The 17,919-nt window shown below is 42.5% G+C and overlaps 2 protein-coding genes across 2 annotated transcripts in view; one reads left to right on the top strand and one right to left on the bottom strand.

Moving 5' to 3' along the window:
* LOC132500758 (cytochrome P450 7B1) overlaps window positions 1-6,378 on the top strand; it is a 194,598-nt gene extending 188,220 nt beyond the window's left edge. Inside the window, exon 6 of the mRNA XM_060116007.1 lies at window positions 683-6,378. Within this exon, the coding sequence (XP_059971990.1) occupies window positions 683-970 (288 nt within the window). The 3' untranslated portion in view covers window positions 971-6,378. The remainder of the gene's footprint in view (window positions 1-682) is intronic.
* A 7,360-nt stretch (window positions 6,379-13,738) lies between these two features.
* BHLHE22 (basic helix-loop-helix family member e22) lies at window positions 13,739-17,341 on the bottom strand. Its single transcript, XM_060116380.1, has one exon. It carries the CDS (start codon window positions 16,523-16,525, stop codon window positions 15,437-15,439), a length of 1,089 nt encoding a protein of 362 aa, XP_059972363.1. The 5' UTR covers window positions 16,526-17,341; the 3' UTR covers window positions 13,739-15,436.
* Window positions 17,342-17,919: the final 578 nt, after the last annotated feature.

Here is a 17,919-nt window from a genome sequence, read left to right as displayed (position 1 = left end):
AACTTACTTGTGAAAACATATCAGAAACCAAGAGAGTTAACCCAAAGAACACTCATTCTAAATAGAGCTGTCATAGGAGAAAGTCAATACAACATCAAAAAACAAGCCAGACCGATTTTGTGGCTTAGTTCTTCTCTAGTGCTTAATGTGAATCTTATTATTTAATATCTATTTCATCCAAACACTAAATCCTAAACTCATCCTTCTCATCCATCAGTAGCTGATGGGAAGGGATAGAGAAGGGCACAGGAGGGATCCTTAGGTAGGCAGCCTCTGTGGCCAGTAGGATTCACTGTCCCCTAACCATGGTAGCTCTGCAGGAGCCCTTCCGTCTACCCAACATTGGTATTTCAAGTGCCCATATGTGGAGACCCACCTTAGAGAACAAAAACAGAAATACTGCCTCTCTACTTAGGAAACTCAGCGTAGGAGAGAAATGTGAAGAAAAGTCATATAGGAAAGTTTGAATTTGTTTGATATGGGAGAAGTAACTTTCTGATAACACTGGGGTTTTTTGAAAGTTCATACATGATTTGCACTTAGTTAAGTTTTACTTCCTGGTGTTTGCTGGGTTAAAAGAAGCCTTTTAAGATGGGCAGGGAGAGCTGGCAACTGTGTGAACCTGAACTCAAACTATTTCATGGAAATTTTTGATTTTAACACTCTGTTTTCTTCTTTACAGGAGTTTAGATTTGATCGTTTTACAGAAAGTGGTAAGAAGAAAACCACCTTTTTTAAAAGAGGGAAAAAGTTGAAGTATTACCACATGCCATTTGGATTTGGAGTCAGCAAATGTCCAGGCCGATTTTTGGCAATAGTTGAGATAAAGCAATTGTTAGTTGTATTTTTAACTTACTTTGATTTAGAAATAATTGATGATAAGCCCTTAGAACTAAACTACAACCGCTTTTTGTTTGGTATTCAGTATCCAGACTCTGATGTTTTATTTAGGTACAAAGTAAAATCTTAAAGAAGCTAAAAGGAAAGAAAAGAAATCTATCAAAGCTAACCTAAATGTCCTTAGCTCATCTATTTGTTTTTAATTTCTTCAAATGTCATTGCTTTGTTTGTTTTAAAAGTGCCAATTTCTGTTTGATCTGAGATCAGTCCAGTCTGTACTTTGTCACAAAACCCATCAAAAAAAAGAAACAAAGAAAGAAACAGCATGGTGGCATGAAATTGACATCAAAATCAACATAATGATTAACTTAAAGTAGCTTTTTTTAAGTTTCTACATACATATTGTAATTTGCAAGTGTCATAGTAAATGTGCCTTCCCAGCAATAGATTTGACACTGTGGGGTTTTTTTAAAGTCACAAATTCTTCTCTAATATGTAAGAATACGCTTTATGTACTAATGGAAATTTGTGCTGGAAATGGACACAGTCTAACAAATACCAAGTTCTCAGAGAAGAAGGAAATTAAATTTCCATGAGATACACTGGATGAAAATGTTCCCTTCAAGTATAATATCAATAATATCTATATTGCCAGGGTACGTTTGCATTAAATGAGTTTTGCAGTAGATTAAATGCTTCAACTTCACTTCAGTATTTAATCATCCATAAATGTTCTTTATTACTTTGTATACTGTGGCTCAATAGAACAAAATTTCTTGTTATATAAGGCCACTCATGTTCAAGTGAGACACTGATAAGATTTATCAGTGTAAGAACACACAAAAACCTATTATATATTCAGCAATTGCCCTAGACATTAGTATTAGGTTTATTGTAGGAGTAAATGTTGAGCTCAGTACAGGACTGATTGTAGCATTTGACTCCAGTGTAAACTATAAGGGTTATGCCAGTATTGGAATTAACTTTCCTAAATGCTGCCATTTACACCAACTGAGAAACTAGATAGCAGTATTTGTTCTTGACGCCTCACCTCTTGGACTTGGAGTTTATTTGTATTATTTGAATTACAACATTATGTAATACAGTATAATTCCATATGCCACAATGCAGCATAGTGTGGAGGATTCAAAGATTGCTAGTATCAGATTGCCAAGTGATTGTCTGGCATCCTACCTAACTGCTGATGCCGTGTATAAACAGGCAAAGCAGGTAATTAAACCCAGTTCATTCATGCTGCATTCATTGGAACTTCTGATATTTCGGAAATGTGCTATTGTTTTTGAAAAGGAAATTGATTTTTAAAGTAACAGTATAAAATACTTAACCATACTTAGTAACTAAATAGATTTTCTAGCATTTATTTTCTCCTTCCTTTAGTCCATACTCTAAGTGCACCTTAGTGAAGGTCTACTGGTCTAAACTTTGTTTTTGCCGGATTGAAGATGTTTTCCTTTTTGCCCTCATTCCTGAAAGGTGATTTCGCTAGATGCACAAGTCTAGATTGACAGTGATTTCCTCACAGGGCTTTGAGGATATCTCAGTTAACCTGTATTCGGTGTAATTATTCAGTAGGTAGTCTGCCTCTCTGACAGCTTTAACGTGCTCTCTTTGTCTTTGATGTTCTTAGTTTCTGTTTATCATGCTTGCATGTCATGGTGTCTTTCATGAAGTGTAGAAAGTTCACAATCATGATCTCTTTGAATATTTCCTCTCTCAGGCTCTGTATCTCGCTCTGTACTCCACGTTGTTTGACCTTTTTGCCTCGTATTTTCCACCTCTAATTTACATTCTCGGTAATTTCTTTGGATCTTTAGATTTCTCTGCCAGTTTATTCTACTCTTTAACCCATCCATCAAGTTTGTTTCTTCCTTCTTTTTATTTTAAGCTCAGGTTCATAGGACTGAGTGATCACATGCCTTATGTCCCTTAGTTCATGGTACACAATTATAATTGGCCCAAACAAGGCCCTCTGGCTTTACTGACTCATTCTATTTTATCCCTAATGGCTACCATCATACCCCTCCCCATCACAGGCAAATAGTCTGATGTGTCCGGTGTGTATCTTTTTATTTGTATGTGTTTTTATAACACATATGTTATTATCTTGGGTGCATATGTGTTTAATTTTCATAAATGTATATTCTATAAATCATTATTCTTCTTAATGTTTAACTACACTCTATATTTTTAAAGATATATCCATATTACTTTATGTATATTTAATCTGTTGCTTCTAACTGCCGTATAGTATCCCATAATGTGCACCCACCATGTTTTAATGCTCTATTTACCCAGTGGTGGAAACTGTGTTGGTGGGACAGTTAATTTGGGGGGAGAGGCCAAAGGAGAACCTAGACGTCCTCCCACTACTGTGTGCTCCACCCTCCACCCTGGGCTGCAAACCCTGTCATCAGCAGCCCCACCACACGCGCACATACACACGCGCGCTCGCACACACGCATGCACACAAACGCACGTGCACACACACGCGCACGGATGCGCGCGCATGCACACACGCCCACATGCACGCGCGCACATACACGCACGCATACGTGCGCGCCCACACACACACACAGGCCGTGACAGCCTTCATTCTCTGAGATGTTCTAGACTTGTTGTGTTCCATGCTCAGATCCTTATCACCCGCTCCCTTCTGTGAGGTCTCCAGGGTTGATCTGAGTCAGGGTACCAACTGTCAGTTTGTCAGCTTTCAGGATTTCAATTCCACTGAGTCTGCTAAGTTCAGTGATTACATTTTCAGTTTGAGAATTCTCTTTTTGTTCTTCCTATCTGCCTGGTCATTTTTGATAATATCTTGTTCTTTCATCATACACTCAATATCTTCTTCCATTTCTTTAACTATATTAAGAAACTTATTTTATATTCTGTACCTGGTATTTCCACATCATCAGTGTTTTGTGGGTCTGATTCTATAGTTTGCTTTTCTTTTAACTCTGCCACAGGATGGCTTGTTTACTGGGCCCATGTTCCTTGGAATTTTATCTCTGGACATTTTTTTAAGACCTGAGTTTAAAGTTCACACCTCCAGAGAGAATTTGCGTTTGCTTTTGTCTGACTGCTGGTGTTACTATCAACTTCAGATCACTTTACATTTTCAACTTGAGTATTTTGAAAGGGGATTGGGAACAACATAGATAGTGCGGGTTCTAGCCCTAAATCAGCCAGACTGCAACCCTATGATTAGGAATAGACAGGAGAGACTTTCTGGGTTTTTTTTTCCCCCTTTACCCAAAGCCAAGGCTGAGACAGGCAGGTATACCCACAGTCCTTCTCTGTGGAGCAAGGTTTCTTTCTAAGTCACTTACTGAGGCTGCGGCCTCTGCAAATTCTTGGCTTTGTGTACAGGTCTTGGATTACATGCTCACCCAAACACACACACACATACACACACACACACAAACACACACGCCCCGCTTGGGCCCCAAGCTTTATCTTCTGCCTGCCACAAAGTATAGCCCATTTGTTTTGTACTAGGACATCTATTCCACCATGTTGCCTGAAGTGGAAGCCTCCAGATTCTTAAATTCATCTTAGTAGTACACTTTTGAGCTGCTACAGCAGAGAGAGCACAGAAAAGTATTCCATTCTAATTTCTGCTTAATTTATAGCGAAAGGAATTTAGAGTAGAAATATTATGTAAAATATTACATAAAAGCAATGGGTGGTAGAACCAAAACAAGAGAGTCTTGTGACAGGCTTAAATCTGGTAATTAAAGATTGTTTATAAATAGAATAAATGTCATGGAGAAATGAGTTACAAGACATGGATTCTAGCTATGACATAACTGGTTTGTTTTCATCAACAAGTCACTTTGCCTCTCAGTGCTTCAGTTTCCATATTTGCAAAATAATAAAAATATTAAGGCCTTTTGACACCAGGGTTCATTATGAGGATTGAACACAGTAAGATGTGCAAACTTACTTTGAAAAGTGTAATGCAATATACGAACTTAAAGTTGTAAAGGAGATACTTTGACAACGTTGTGCCTTTAAAAAACTGTTCTTATGTATTTGTTAAAGGGAACCATTTTTTGTCATTAGTTAATTCATTATTCATTTATTCAATCAAACACTTATTGAGCATTTCCTCTATCCTAGATGTGATGCTATGCACTGGATTACCCTTCTTCAAGAACACATAATGTATTAGAGAACACAATACATACCCAACTAATTTATTATACATGTGGCTGTAATAAATCATCTCCTTAAAACTATTTTAAAATTCTGATTTATCACCAGTTCTAACGAAACTTCCATCACTCATTCGAAATTAGTGTTCTGTAATGAGAAATTACTATGAGCCTAATTACATACAATAAAACATATACATCAAGTATTGTGATTATATGTTAAAAATAACCCAAACCAAATACAATCATGGAGGCTTCAGAATTTTTTAAAAACTGTATTTTACATATAGTAAAAACCCATCTTTTCATTTTTAAGCCTCCTCTAAATTTCAAATTAAAGAAAATGAATAACTAAAACTATTATTTTATATCAATGACCAACAGTAATGAAGCATTCAGTTAGCAAACACTAAATGCTCTGAAGATATTCAGGAAAAAGCTATTTATCACTGAGTAAGGAGTGCTGATAAGCAACCTATTCGAGAACTTTATCTGCCTTGTTGGGCTTTCCTGGCATACTTCATTATATTTTCTCCATTTTCTCATTAAGTTTTGGGTCACAAGTGTGAGGCAAAGGAGCTTCTATACTCAAAATTTGCATGATTACTTCTGTCTATTTACTCATGAAAAATAATTTGGGTCGCATTTCCTATAAGCCAATTCTTCAAATTTAACCATGGAATCTTAAAACCAATTTCAAAGATCAAAGCACAAAAACTATCTAGGCTTTGATCTTCATATAAAACAATGTCAATAATTATAAAACAAGAATTATATGCCCTGAGAATGTACACTGCTTTAATCTATTAAATTTACCAATATTGCAAACCATTATGTACTTGAACTGCATTATTAGGTATTCATATTCACATACTCAATTAGGAAAAAGTTAGCAAGCCAAGATTAAGTTCCCTGTAGCACTATTTTAAATGACAGTGGATGATCACATAAAGTTCTCTAATGTTTCTCTAAAGCAATTATTACTTATTCTACTTCAGAGTGTTCATCTAAATCAGTGATCATTGATGATGGAACTTTTTTGCTTAAACGTTTACTTTGTTTATAATATCTTGAGTAAGATCAATTTAATTTGTGAAAATCTCTACTGAACAATTTTTAAAAGGAGGTAATTTGGCAATACTTACATTTTAAAATATTTTTTAAGCAGAGGAGGCTGTATATTTTAAAAAACGTGTCCTGAATGTTTGTTTAATACTCTTTTGATTTTAAAATGGTATATAGGTGGATTTATGAGGAAGCAAATTATCTTGAAAAGATCTTAGGTAAGAAATGCAAGTGCTTTGTAACTCAATTAATGTTGTTTTTTAAATTTACAACAAGCCAATAAATTAACTTTTAAAGCACAGGTGAATGACTGTGTCCCCTTATTTCCCTACTAGGAGCATGTTGGGTAACAGAAGATTTGATTACAAATAGTAAATTATTTGGGAAATAATTTTGCTGTCTGAAGATCCCCAAATCCCCATCTCCCCCTGACACATACATATACATATATTTTTATTTTCTCATACTTTCGATAAAAGTACATTAATTGTTATATTCAGAACATGTGTCAATATATTTTCACTTAGTTATTTATGTGGGAAATAAAAACAGATCCAAGTAATATCAGTGACTAATAAGTTTTTAAACAAGTTTATTTTAACCAGGCTGACCTTGCTAGGCTGCAGTTCTTAATAATAGCCATTATTCTGTGGAGAGATGTATAAGAACAACAAGAATGGGAGAGAGATTCCATTTCTCTCCACATAAGAGAGGTGTGGTCTTCGTCTTCTGCAGATCACTTTACCACAGATAATGAATGAGGCTGAGTAATATTTGGACAGTATTCTGTGTATTCATAGAGCTGAAATGCAAGCTGTAAATAAAACATAACACAGAACATGCTGTTGATGAAGTGTGGCTTCTTCAGTAACTGTACCTACAGCATTTCACTGGGACACTTAGCTTTTCTAAGAAACACTCCATTAATGTTTTAAAGATCGCCCTAGACTCTGAGAGTGTTCCTGTTCATTTGAACTAGGCAGTTCAGTATTGCTGAACACTTAGGGGAAATTATGTCGTTAAATGGACAATCTATGAAATAATTATCTTTGCATTCAATTTTACTCTAAAAAACACTGAGTAAACAATAATTTTGCAGAACTGTCTGCATTATCCATGGTCATGTGAGTAATAATGTGCATTTTCTATTGCGGATATAGCTGAATAGAAAAAAAATAGTGGCTATGCTGGTAATTTTAAGTATGTTTGATATAGTTTTTGTTAATTTTTTGAGGTATAGTTTATGTTCTTAATTCCTAAATGTATTCATTTTTATAAGGAGAGACATGATATACTGCAGACTACCTAGAAAGTAAATGTTTAGAGATAGACTCATGAGGTATTTCAATTCCCTTACAACTTACAAGTTTTGTGCTTATAGGAGAAACTAGGGCAATAGAAGTAACAGGTAAATGTAGTAATACCAAATGGTTTATCGTTGAGTCAAATTTAAACACTTATAAAGCACATATTAGCTGGAGATTCTTATTTGTTTGCAAGAGAACATTTATTTCATGTAACTTTTATTTCTAAGAAATAACCATTAAAGTTAACATATATGTCATTATTACCTGACAACCCACATTTTTAAGTAAGTGATTTTGTCTTTCATGTTCCAATTACTGTTTAAATGAAGTATACTTTCATTCTATAACTTCTAAGAACTGGCCAATATATTTAAAATTTTATAAATGCCTTTGTTTTATACTTTAAATGGAATATTTTTTAAAGTATTTGAAATCACTTTTGAATTTTTTTAATCTAGAAGCATACAGGAAGTAGTACTTTCTCCATGTTTTAAAGTTCAGTATTTTTTAACTTTATTTTAAACTAATTTTAGACTTACAAGAAAAACTATAAAAATAGTATTCATTTTTAAAGAAGAAAGTCCTCAGACTAAACAATGCTTCTCAAAAGTTAAACTAAACAGTGATCATAGGACTTAGCCAGTTGCAGATCTTAGTTAATCCTTGACCTTTGGAGATGTTTATCCACAATAACTACCCAATAGGGCAACACACAGGAAGTTACACCTGAGTGGCAGAGATAATTTGCGTGTGTTCCACCCAGATCCTCCATAGTCCAAATCAGTATTTTGTTTTCATAAAAACACAATTTTCTAAGTTTTAAAAAGAGCTTACTTTGTTGAATAATTCCAGATTTTACTTAATTACACTCTCTTGAGAAATCTACACTTTAAAGATATATATGCCTGATGCTTCTGTAAAAGAAAATTAAAGTAAGTTATTCCCTGCCCCTGTGCCCTGATACATTTATAGATTTAATAGATAGATTTCCTTTCCTCTTTCATGGCTTTTCATGTTTCTGTGGAGGCCTGGTTAGGAAAATCTTTTTCTGTTTTTTTTTTCATGGAAGTCTCAGATGCAGGGGACAGGCTCAGCTTAGCATCTGAATTTTGACCACAGCTCTGCAGAAAGACTGTGCATGGCAAATGTAGCTGCACTTGCTTCAACAGACAGTGCATGATTTAATGTTTTAACCAGTTGGGTACATAATCTTACTCTGTCACATAATAAGAAATTATTTGTCTTCCATTTTCAGAGAGGAGATAAGGATATTTGACACAGAAATCCTTACACCAAGTTCTTCAGTAATTGTCAGAGCAGAGTAAATGCATAAAATGAGGTTAGGCCATGAAGCATTTTTATGTTTAAAACTAAATTCTCAACTCTAAACATCCCTATTAACATAGCAGATTTGAGTTGCAACCATCCTCCTAATAAAATATGAAATCTTTAAGATTGGGAAGCATTGGTAAATAATGGGTCCTTTAAATATCCCTGAACTTTATTCTAAAACTTATAAAGAGAAATAATAATTGCTTTATATAACCACTGATACCATTTTAGCATTTGATGAAGATGTTAATTTATGGTTAGTTAGCAGTTTATGGCTGTCATTAGTTTTTCAGTTTGGTCCACATTAGAAATCTATTTTTCTTTTTTATTTTAATCTGAGACAATTATATAAAGATATGGTTATGTTTTATCTAAAATGTATCATTCTAGTATCGCATTTCAAATTATTCACAGATCATAGTTCTTATATGTGCATATATGAATTTAAAAATACAGCAATAAAATGCTTGAAACAGATCATAAATTTGCTTCCTATTTTATTGCATCTCTGAATCAGGTTGAGAAGACAAGGGCAACTATGGTCTTTGGGAAAGAATTAACTCTTTCCCAAGCTGGGAGGGAAAACGATATCACCTTGAGCCTAATAAAAGCCAACTCCCCATCTGAGCATCCTGGTGACTTCTAAGATAGGCTTGTCCATGCTATATTGGGGGCTGGAGGGCTGGTAACCGCAAAACCCTCTTTCCCTTTGCAGTCTAACCTTCCCAGCCCAGTAATTTCTCTTCCAGAGAGCTCTCTAATCTGTATTTCTGTATCATCGGAATTCGGGAACACTAGGGAGAGGAAAGAAAGAAAAGTCCCACAGGCACGTGCACACGCACTCAGGGGAACCTGATAGTTCTCCCATAGTCCACAAGTCTCCTGGATTATGTTAAGACGAGTCATTTAGAAAAAGTGATAGAATTTACCCAAAATCGAGCCTCAAGGAAAGCGAGCTCACTTTCCTTGCCTTGCTAGGAAGCGATGAGCTCTTTGGGGCTTAAAATTGGGACGCTTTCACAGAATTCCCGGGGTTGGCTCCGCTGCGGGGTGCTTCTTACAAGCCTGTCATCTGCAGGTGAACTCTCCAGGCCACGCGGGTCAGGGGACAACTCCAGCCTAGTGCCTCCCCTCGAAAGACAGTTTGAGGCAGAGACCCCGAAGTTCGCGTTCTGTCCCCAGGCACTTAGAGGTTGAAGGGCCTTGCGCCCCGCAGAAGGGGCCCAGAACGTCAGTGCAGGGGAAGGACCAGGAGAAGGGGCGCTCTGCGGCTGCGGATCCCGAGTCCCTCCCGGGGCGCAGCCTGAGCAAAGCAGCGCGGTGGGCACGCGTGTTATGGACGTCGTTCTGGCTGCAACCCTGGGCTGGCAGGCTGGCCCGCGGGAAAAGCCGCCCCCTCCTTCCTCCTGCCCTCCCGGGTCCCCAGCACAAACACTGGCCCTGGCCCTGGGGCGAAACAGACACCTGGCTATTTTGCACAGCCTACAACAGAACCCTGGTTCTTGTAAACACTCATCAACCGATTCGAAGAGCCAGAGATCCGGCGGGGAGAGGAAAAGACTCTTACCCTGAGAATTGTTTTTACCCTTAAGTTGCTGTCTCCTGGTTTTCCCTCCCGTTTCCTTCGACTGTGGACTGTGCCCAATGTCTGATGTAAAAGGCCAGCTTTACATCAACCCGCAGCTCATTGGCTTGGCGGATCCAGGGGCATCCAAGTCATAAGCGCCAACGCAGACCTTGAAGGAGACGGGCTCGTGTATTTTGCCCACACAACAAAAAATGTTAATTGATGTAAAGTTGCTTGGCACGTGATTAATTCAGCCTGACCTGCATTTTAATTAAAAGAATACTTCTGTTTCTGACGTTTGTTTTGCAATTTAATTCTGTTTAGAGGCAGCGCCGTATAGTGGGCCCTCCCCATCCCTCACTTCCCCATTGAATCGCATTTTCATGAAAGCTTTTACCAAGGAGCCTCCCCCGACCAGGATTCATCACCTCCCTCCTTCCACCGGCACACGTTCGGGTCTCCGCTCTGCCGCTCCGCCCGGCAGAGCCGCCACTGTGTGCTGCGAGCCGGGAAGTGAACTCTCATCATTATTTTTCAAAGTCTGGGAAGTGTATTATCCTTTTTCCTAGTGGTAATTAGTTACCATAGCATCTAATACGTAAATGTGCCCAGAGCACACCATTAACAGTTAAACGGAGGATTCAATTTAACACATGATTATATCTTTCATAAGTCATTACATTGGAAAAGTCAATGCCACTCATGCTGGAGCAATCTCAGGGTCCCGGGCGCGTAGAAAGGTTGGGTTTCGGCATCCGGGCCAAGAGCGCGAGGAGACGGGAACCCTGTGAGGCCTTGGCCCTCCCTAGAGAGCTGTTGGCAGGAAGGATGGGTGCTGGGTGCCATAGGAGGGAGCGGAATTTAAGCTCAACACAGGGTCTTGGAGGGGATGCCCAGCTACTGAGGGTGGAGAGCGCATCGCTGAGCGCGCGCTCACGCACACGCGCGCGCGCGCGCGCGCACACACACACACACACACACACACAGGCACCACGGGGAGGGAGGAGGGGTAACTAGTGAGCTCTTCGAAGGTGATCATTTGCTGGTCCTGTAGGAGTCCACGAAAAGCCTCAACGCGCTTCACTCCTGTAGGCACCCCACGTCAAGCTGGAGATGAGACCTAAATGGGAATTCGAAATTAGAGAAGGAAATTGAAATTAGACAGAAATTAGAGAAGGAAACCGGTGGAATAAAAGTCCAAGTGGGACTCTGGCTCCTCGCTCGGCCTCCTCTGCCCAGTGTCAGTTTCCTAAGAAACCTGAGCAGCAGGGATCGTCCCCTGCTCCCGGGAGAAACGCCCCAAAGCGCGGTGGATGAAGGCTCTGGGGCTGACCGAGGTTCTCTGGCAGACGCCGCAGTTTTAGGGGCCAGGATTCCTGTTTGGGCCCAAGGGCACTTCAGCAAGACCACACTGATTCCCTGGTGTTCAGTCACCCAGTCCCGAAGTGGATGATGCACACTGGAAGGACATACTGGGGCCCACAAGTGTGTGGGCCAACTTTCCATACCGGGCTGAAATCCAGGAGTCCAGGGGCCCCGGAAAGCGGCCGGGGGTTTTGCCAGGTGGGGGAAGAATTTTCTCTTCAGTCATTGGTTTCCTTTTCTAAAAGCTGCCGCTAATGAAACTTTGGAAACATTGGGGTTAGCGCAGGGAAAGCCGCCTAAGTAAATCACCGAAAAGTCCTCCCTGCCCCTTTCAGATGTCCCACATTTATTCCTAGAACCCAACGCTGCTCAGCTCCTGGATTTGGAAAGAGAATTAATTTGTCTGAAATTATCAAAATGAAAACAAATATTATGAACCCTGCTACTTTGAACAATTGTACATATTTGTCTGACATTCCGACTTATTCTCAACATCCTCTCCTTTGCCCGACCCCCAGTCATTTCCAGTCTCCTTCAGGACTAAGGCTGGAGACTGAGTTATTAAAGGGTGAAAGGAGGGTGAGCTTTCCTTTTTCTCCTGAAGTTCAAGATTTGTTATTTGTACTATTTCTAATACTAGTTGAACAGCACAGAGGTTACAGAGGGAATACATCAAGGAGGCCTTCTTAATAATGAGAAATATTAAGCAGTTAAATCTTGCAGCGAATGTGTCCCCTACAATGTTAACATGCAAAAAGAAACAAAAACAATTCGACTGATGGCGGCTGTGGTTAATTCCTAATCAGAATGATGGACAGCAGGGCCAGAACAATACAAAGTAATGGCTGTGTTGCTGATCACTTTACCCCTTGATTAAAGGCACCCAATTATGGCACAGAACAGTGTCATAATTATGTTTCTTAATCACATCCAGGAGGTTTAATTGCCTTAACGATGTGTTTCATTAAATGAATTTAGGTATTATAGTAGACAGTTTTCATACACAGTTGTTTTCAAATTAACATAATATTAGACATCGTCATGGAAATTGTTTTAATAATCATAATTAGACGCACCCAGGCTTTGTCTGGTAAATGCTGAGAGACGGGTCTCCTCCTGCCTGGGGGCTGCCCTGGTCTCTTCCCTCCCTCTACTCCCACTCCCAGACTGGGAGGGCTTCAGCTTCAAGGCCCTTTGCTGTTATGTTTTCTGAAAAGTTACAGGTTCTGATTAATCTTTTTTGATGGCAAGTGGAGCAGAAAATACCCTCCCTCACCCCCCACTAAGTTTGATGGCATTTAGGGATATCATTATGGGCTGAGGCTACACAGACCAAAACGCATTTAGCAAACTGCCTACAGAGGAAACACTATAACTTCACCACCACCGTCTCTCTAACCTCCACCACAATAAAAATCAAACCTTCTAAATTTGAGGGCATTATTAAAGTCCAAATACAAGCCTGTACAGACATTCTTGAATAGAATCAACGCCCAACCCAATCCAAACATACTGCCTTACAAATCTCATTAACAAGTAACACAGAACATTTTTTAAATCTCTATGGGCATTGTTTACGCACATAATTCAACCTGGTTGATTCTTCTGTCACACACACACACAAAAAGCAGAGGGGAGAAGCCACAATACAATCCATCCTCAGAGAATCCAAATCCATTGCTTTTCCTTGGCTTTTAGGAAGTTGGAGATGGAAATTTTGATAAAAACTCTTTAAGAAACTTTACCCTCTCTGATGGGCCCCGGCATGGTAGTTAACAATGCCATACAGAGTGGGAGAAGAATTCCAGGGAGAGCAGGGCCTTCAAGGTTCATGCCAGCAAACAGGAGCTCTGGACCTCATCTGGGTCTCACCACTGACCCCATTTATCAATCCTCCAATGACCAGGCCCAGCCACCATCCTGTAACAAGTAAACAAGTGAACTAGGACTGCTCCTAATTGTGTATCCCTAACAAAACTTTAGTTCCACCTTCTCTGAAACTCCTTTCTTTTTTGTTACCTTTCAAGCAAAGAGTAACACAGAAGAGAGGTGATTGCTCCCTCCACAAAGCACAGCATAATGAAATGTTTGATCAAAATATTTTAATAAAGATTCTCTCTGACATAGATACACATACAAATGGTTGTACATAGCTGTCATCGTCTGATTGACCTATTTAATATATATATCATTCTTTACACATCCAAAACCCGCCAATAGATCCATCATAGCTCCCCACTCACCATCCAACCTGACAAACTGAATTAGTATTATCTGCAAGGAGTGGAAAATAGCAGGACTCCATTTTTAAAAAAGGTTTTCTTGATTTTCGTAGGATAGAAAGGCAGGCAAACAGCCATGCAAACTAAAACTGAAAGCTCGCTTTGGGTAAATAGCTTCTTGCTCTTCCTTAGTTTTATTTTATTTCTTTAAAAAATTTTTTTAGAAAAATAACAAAGGATTTCACACCATAGGCAAATCAAACCAGTCCTTCAACTTAAATAATTCTCCACAGTTAAAATAACTTATATATGTATACATATATTAAAAGCAATTAAATTAGACCTTTTAAAAATGCACAGCACAGCCTGGAAAAATATTTGCTTAGCATGTTCTTACTTATAGGATCTATTGCTGTGATGTCTTTCCTTTTTAGAATGCAAAGGAGTCCCCTTTCAAAAAAAGAGATCAATTCATTCATCAATTAAGAATACACCTTTCCTGTAATTTTTGGACTGAAGCAATTTATTAAAGCTCAATTTAAATACAGGGATGATGCAGCTGAAGATATCCAGGTGACCTTTGATAAACCTAAGCAGCTCAGATACATCAATATGTCTCTTCATACTTGTTGGCAAATAAACCCTTTTAAACACTTGGCACACAATATAAGTTAATCTATAAAACAGAATTTTAGAGGCATTAAAAAAAATCTGCACATAAGACCCCATGACCTTAACACAGGATAAATACTGTTGATGTGGAAGGGTCATCGAAGAATAACAAATAAATACCATGAATCGTTAATACATCATTGCAGAGTGGAAAGTAACAAGGTGCACATAAATATTTTTAAATGCAATTCTTTCAGCCACAGTCAGTTTTTTTTTTTTAATATCACTCTTGCCAAAACTTTTGAGCATTTTCACAGGATTCAAGTTCAGAGACAATAAAAAATACAAGTCTTTCATAGCAACGTGTCTCTTCCTGTTTTTTTTTTTTTTTTCTTCACTTAAATAAATCTACATTTCAAGTTTTTCTCCTGGCTCAGAATCAAAATTTATTTTCAAGTGCCCTTTCTGATTTGTCTGAATGAATGTTCCTTGCCACCAGCCACCCAACCCCGGACTCCTCCTCCCCCCCCTCAGCACTAGCCAAATTCACAATTATTAGGAGGATTACTATTTTGCCACGTAATACTCTCCACGCTTAATAACACCTACTTCTCAACTTATTTTTTACCCTTAAAGGAAAACTCTGCTTCCTCGCGGTCTAGGCTGCCACCAAAGTTGCCACTTTTCAGAGAAAAAAAGACATCCATACTCTATCCCAACTCCACCTCCCTCCTCCCTCCCTCCCCACCCCGAAGACCGAGATTCTGGGGATGTCGAGGCCAGAAGTCCCGTTTGTCTCTGATAGTTCTCCGCAGTTCTCGCCTCTGCTTTGTTTTCTCTGCAAGTGTTTTCACGACTACGAGAGGACCAAATAAAGGGGGGGTGGGGAGCAGCTTTTCACTCTCCTCTAGCTTTGGGGTCGGTCTTATGTTTTTCGGGGGTGGGGGGTGTTTAAGGCTTCTCCGTGCACTGTTTGCAGAGGCTGGAGGAGACGCTATTGAACAGGGCGCACTTCTCCGGGCAGGAGGCGGCCGGGGGCAGCCCGGCGCTGAACGGGTAGCCGGCAGCCTGCTCGTAGGCGCCGAGCGCCGGGTGCAGGGCAGCGGCCGCCGCCGCCGCCGCCGCGGAGCTGGGCAGGGAGGCGGCCGAGATGGCCTGGCCCTGGTTGAGGTAGGCGACGAGGCGCCGCATCTCCTCCAGGGCCTGCGCCTGCATGAGGATGTAGTTCTTGGCGAGCAGCAGCGTAGCGATCTTGGAGAGCTTCCGCACCGAGGGGCTGTGCGCGTAGGGGATCACCGCGCGCAGCTCATCCAGCGCGTCGTTCAGGTCGTGCATCCGCCGGCGCTCCCGGGCGTTGATGTTGAGCCGCAGCGCCTTTTGCTCTTTGGATTTCTTGCTGCTGCTGCTGCCGCCGCCGCCGCTGCCCCCGCTGCTGCTGCCCCCGCCGCCGCTGCCAGCCGGGCCTCCCGGGGGGGCGCTCGCGCCGCCGTGGAGGTGGGCGTTGGAGCAGCCCTCGGCCGCCTTGACGCCGCCGCCTCCCGCGCCCGGGGAGGCCCGCGGGTCGGCGCCGCCGGCCCGCAGAACCAGCTCGCAGCGGCCGTCGCTGTCGTCGTCGGGGCTCTGCTCGCCGCCGCTGCTCTCGGCCACCGAGCCCCGGCTGGCGCTCTCGCCGTATTTGAGGCACAGGGCGGCTCCAGCCGGCAGGCTGCTCAGGCTAGGGTCGCCCCCAACGCCGGCAGTGCCCACGAGCAGCCCGGGGACGCCCACCCCGCCGCCGCCGCCGCCGCCACCGCCTCCCCCGGGCGGCGGCAACAGCAGCCCTGCCCCCTCGGGGTCAGCCGGCTCGAAGCAGCCCAGAGGCGACGAGGAGGAGGACGCCGGGCGCTCCCGAGGCGGCGGCGCCAGGGACAGGTCCATGCTCGGGGGCGGGGAGCGGAAAGCCGCCTCCAAGCGCTTGGCGGCGGAGGCGCTCAGGCTCTTGTGCAGGAAGAGGTCGTCTTCACCCGCGGCGGCCGCGCCGAGGTGCAGCCCGCGCTCCATGGTCCAGCGCCGGCCGCCGCCGCCTGGGCTCGGGAGTCGGGCGGCGCCGCAGCCGCGCCCGAGCCGGGCTCTGGGGCTGGTGCGCGCGTCGGTCCCGGTGCTGCTGGCAGCCCTCTCCCCTTCTTTTTCTTTTTCGCCTTCCCCCGCGCTCGCCGCCTCCTCTTCTTCTTCTTCTTCGTCTCCAGCCGATGGTGCTGCCTGCTGGGGCTCACCATGGGCCGCGGCCCCGCATGGTGGGAGGGTGGGCGCGGAGGGAGTGGAGCCGCCGCCGCCGCCGCCGCCGCCGCTCTGAGCCCAGCCCCGCGCCTCCTCTCCGCACCGTTTATCTTGCTTGGATTCACCTTCAAGAGATTTCCGGACCCATCAACCAGCCGCCGCCACAGACGGGGGAGTCTTTTACATCATTATCTCTGAGTAGGTTATTATGAAGAAGAGTCGCCTGTTGGGACAGCGCTTTCTACCCAATCAGGTTAACGTTTTAATTAATAGGATTAAAACGGTAACAAACAATCGCAGGCGCTATCTGGCCGCGAGTCTGAATAGTTTCATTTCCCAGGTCTGAAGACAGGCAGCAGCTAGAGCTTTATAAAAGGCGCCTGCTCCATTATTCTGCCTGCCATCTGTATACACAGCTTAGCGCATATGTTTGCAAGGCGCTGGGTCCTGTTAGTAACCCAACAACTGCCTTTAGCTTGACATGTGTGGCGACTTTCACTCATCAATGAGCACACTAAAAGCCCTACTTAGAGCCGAGGATGTTCTTTGCTCCTTCAGCAAATTGTAGATCGGCGGCAAAGCCTGGGAGTCCCGTGGAAAGCAGACGCCTCCCCCCACTGCACCCCCCTCCCCACTGCCCTTCCCTCGCCCCTACTGTCTCATCTTGTGCTACATGACCCTTTCCGGGGGAGGCTGATACTCCACCCCTGTTCCTAGGATGACTCTGGTCTGGATGTGGAGATGGGATTTTCGGGGGGAAGTGGTGTCTCCGCTGGCTTGCCCCAAATTCACCCAAGATTCTTAGCTAGTAAGACAGCAAAGCAATCGCCCCCCGCGCCCCCCCGAACACACTGCCTTATTCCGCCCCCGCTCACCCACTCCCTGCCCATTTCTTACCCGGACTGAGGCGGGGTGGGGGGGTGGGGGGAGAGGGGAGAGGAGGGGAGGAGGAGGAGAGAAAGAAAATGAAGATCGAGCTGCTTATGCAGCCCATTCGATTTTTTTAAAGGGAGGGGGGTGCTTTTGCAGCCGTCTCCGAAGAACGGCTACAGTGATGGTGATTAATGAAGCACAGGATTTCCTAAACAGGAAGAAACTGATGGCTCCAACTTTCCTCAAGATGAAAATCCAGCTGTTTCGGAAGAGTCAACTTCACCGGTAGTCAGATCCTCTCACAC

This window comes from Mesoplodon densirostris, chromosome 13, assembly GCF_025265405.1.
Source record: "Mesoplodon densirostris isolate mMesDen1 chromosome 13, mMesDen1 primary haplotype, whole genome shotgun sequence".
NCBI lineage: Eukaryota > Metazoa > Chordata > Mammalia > Artiodactyla > Ziphiidae > Mesoplodon > Mesoplodon densirostris.
This window is presented reverse-complemented; position numbering and strand designations above follow the sequence as displayed.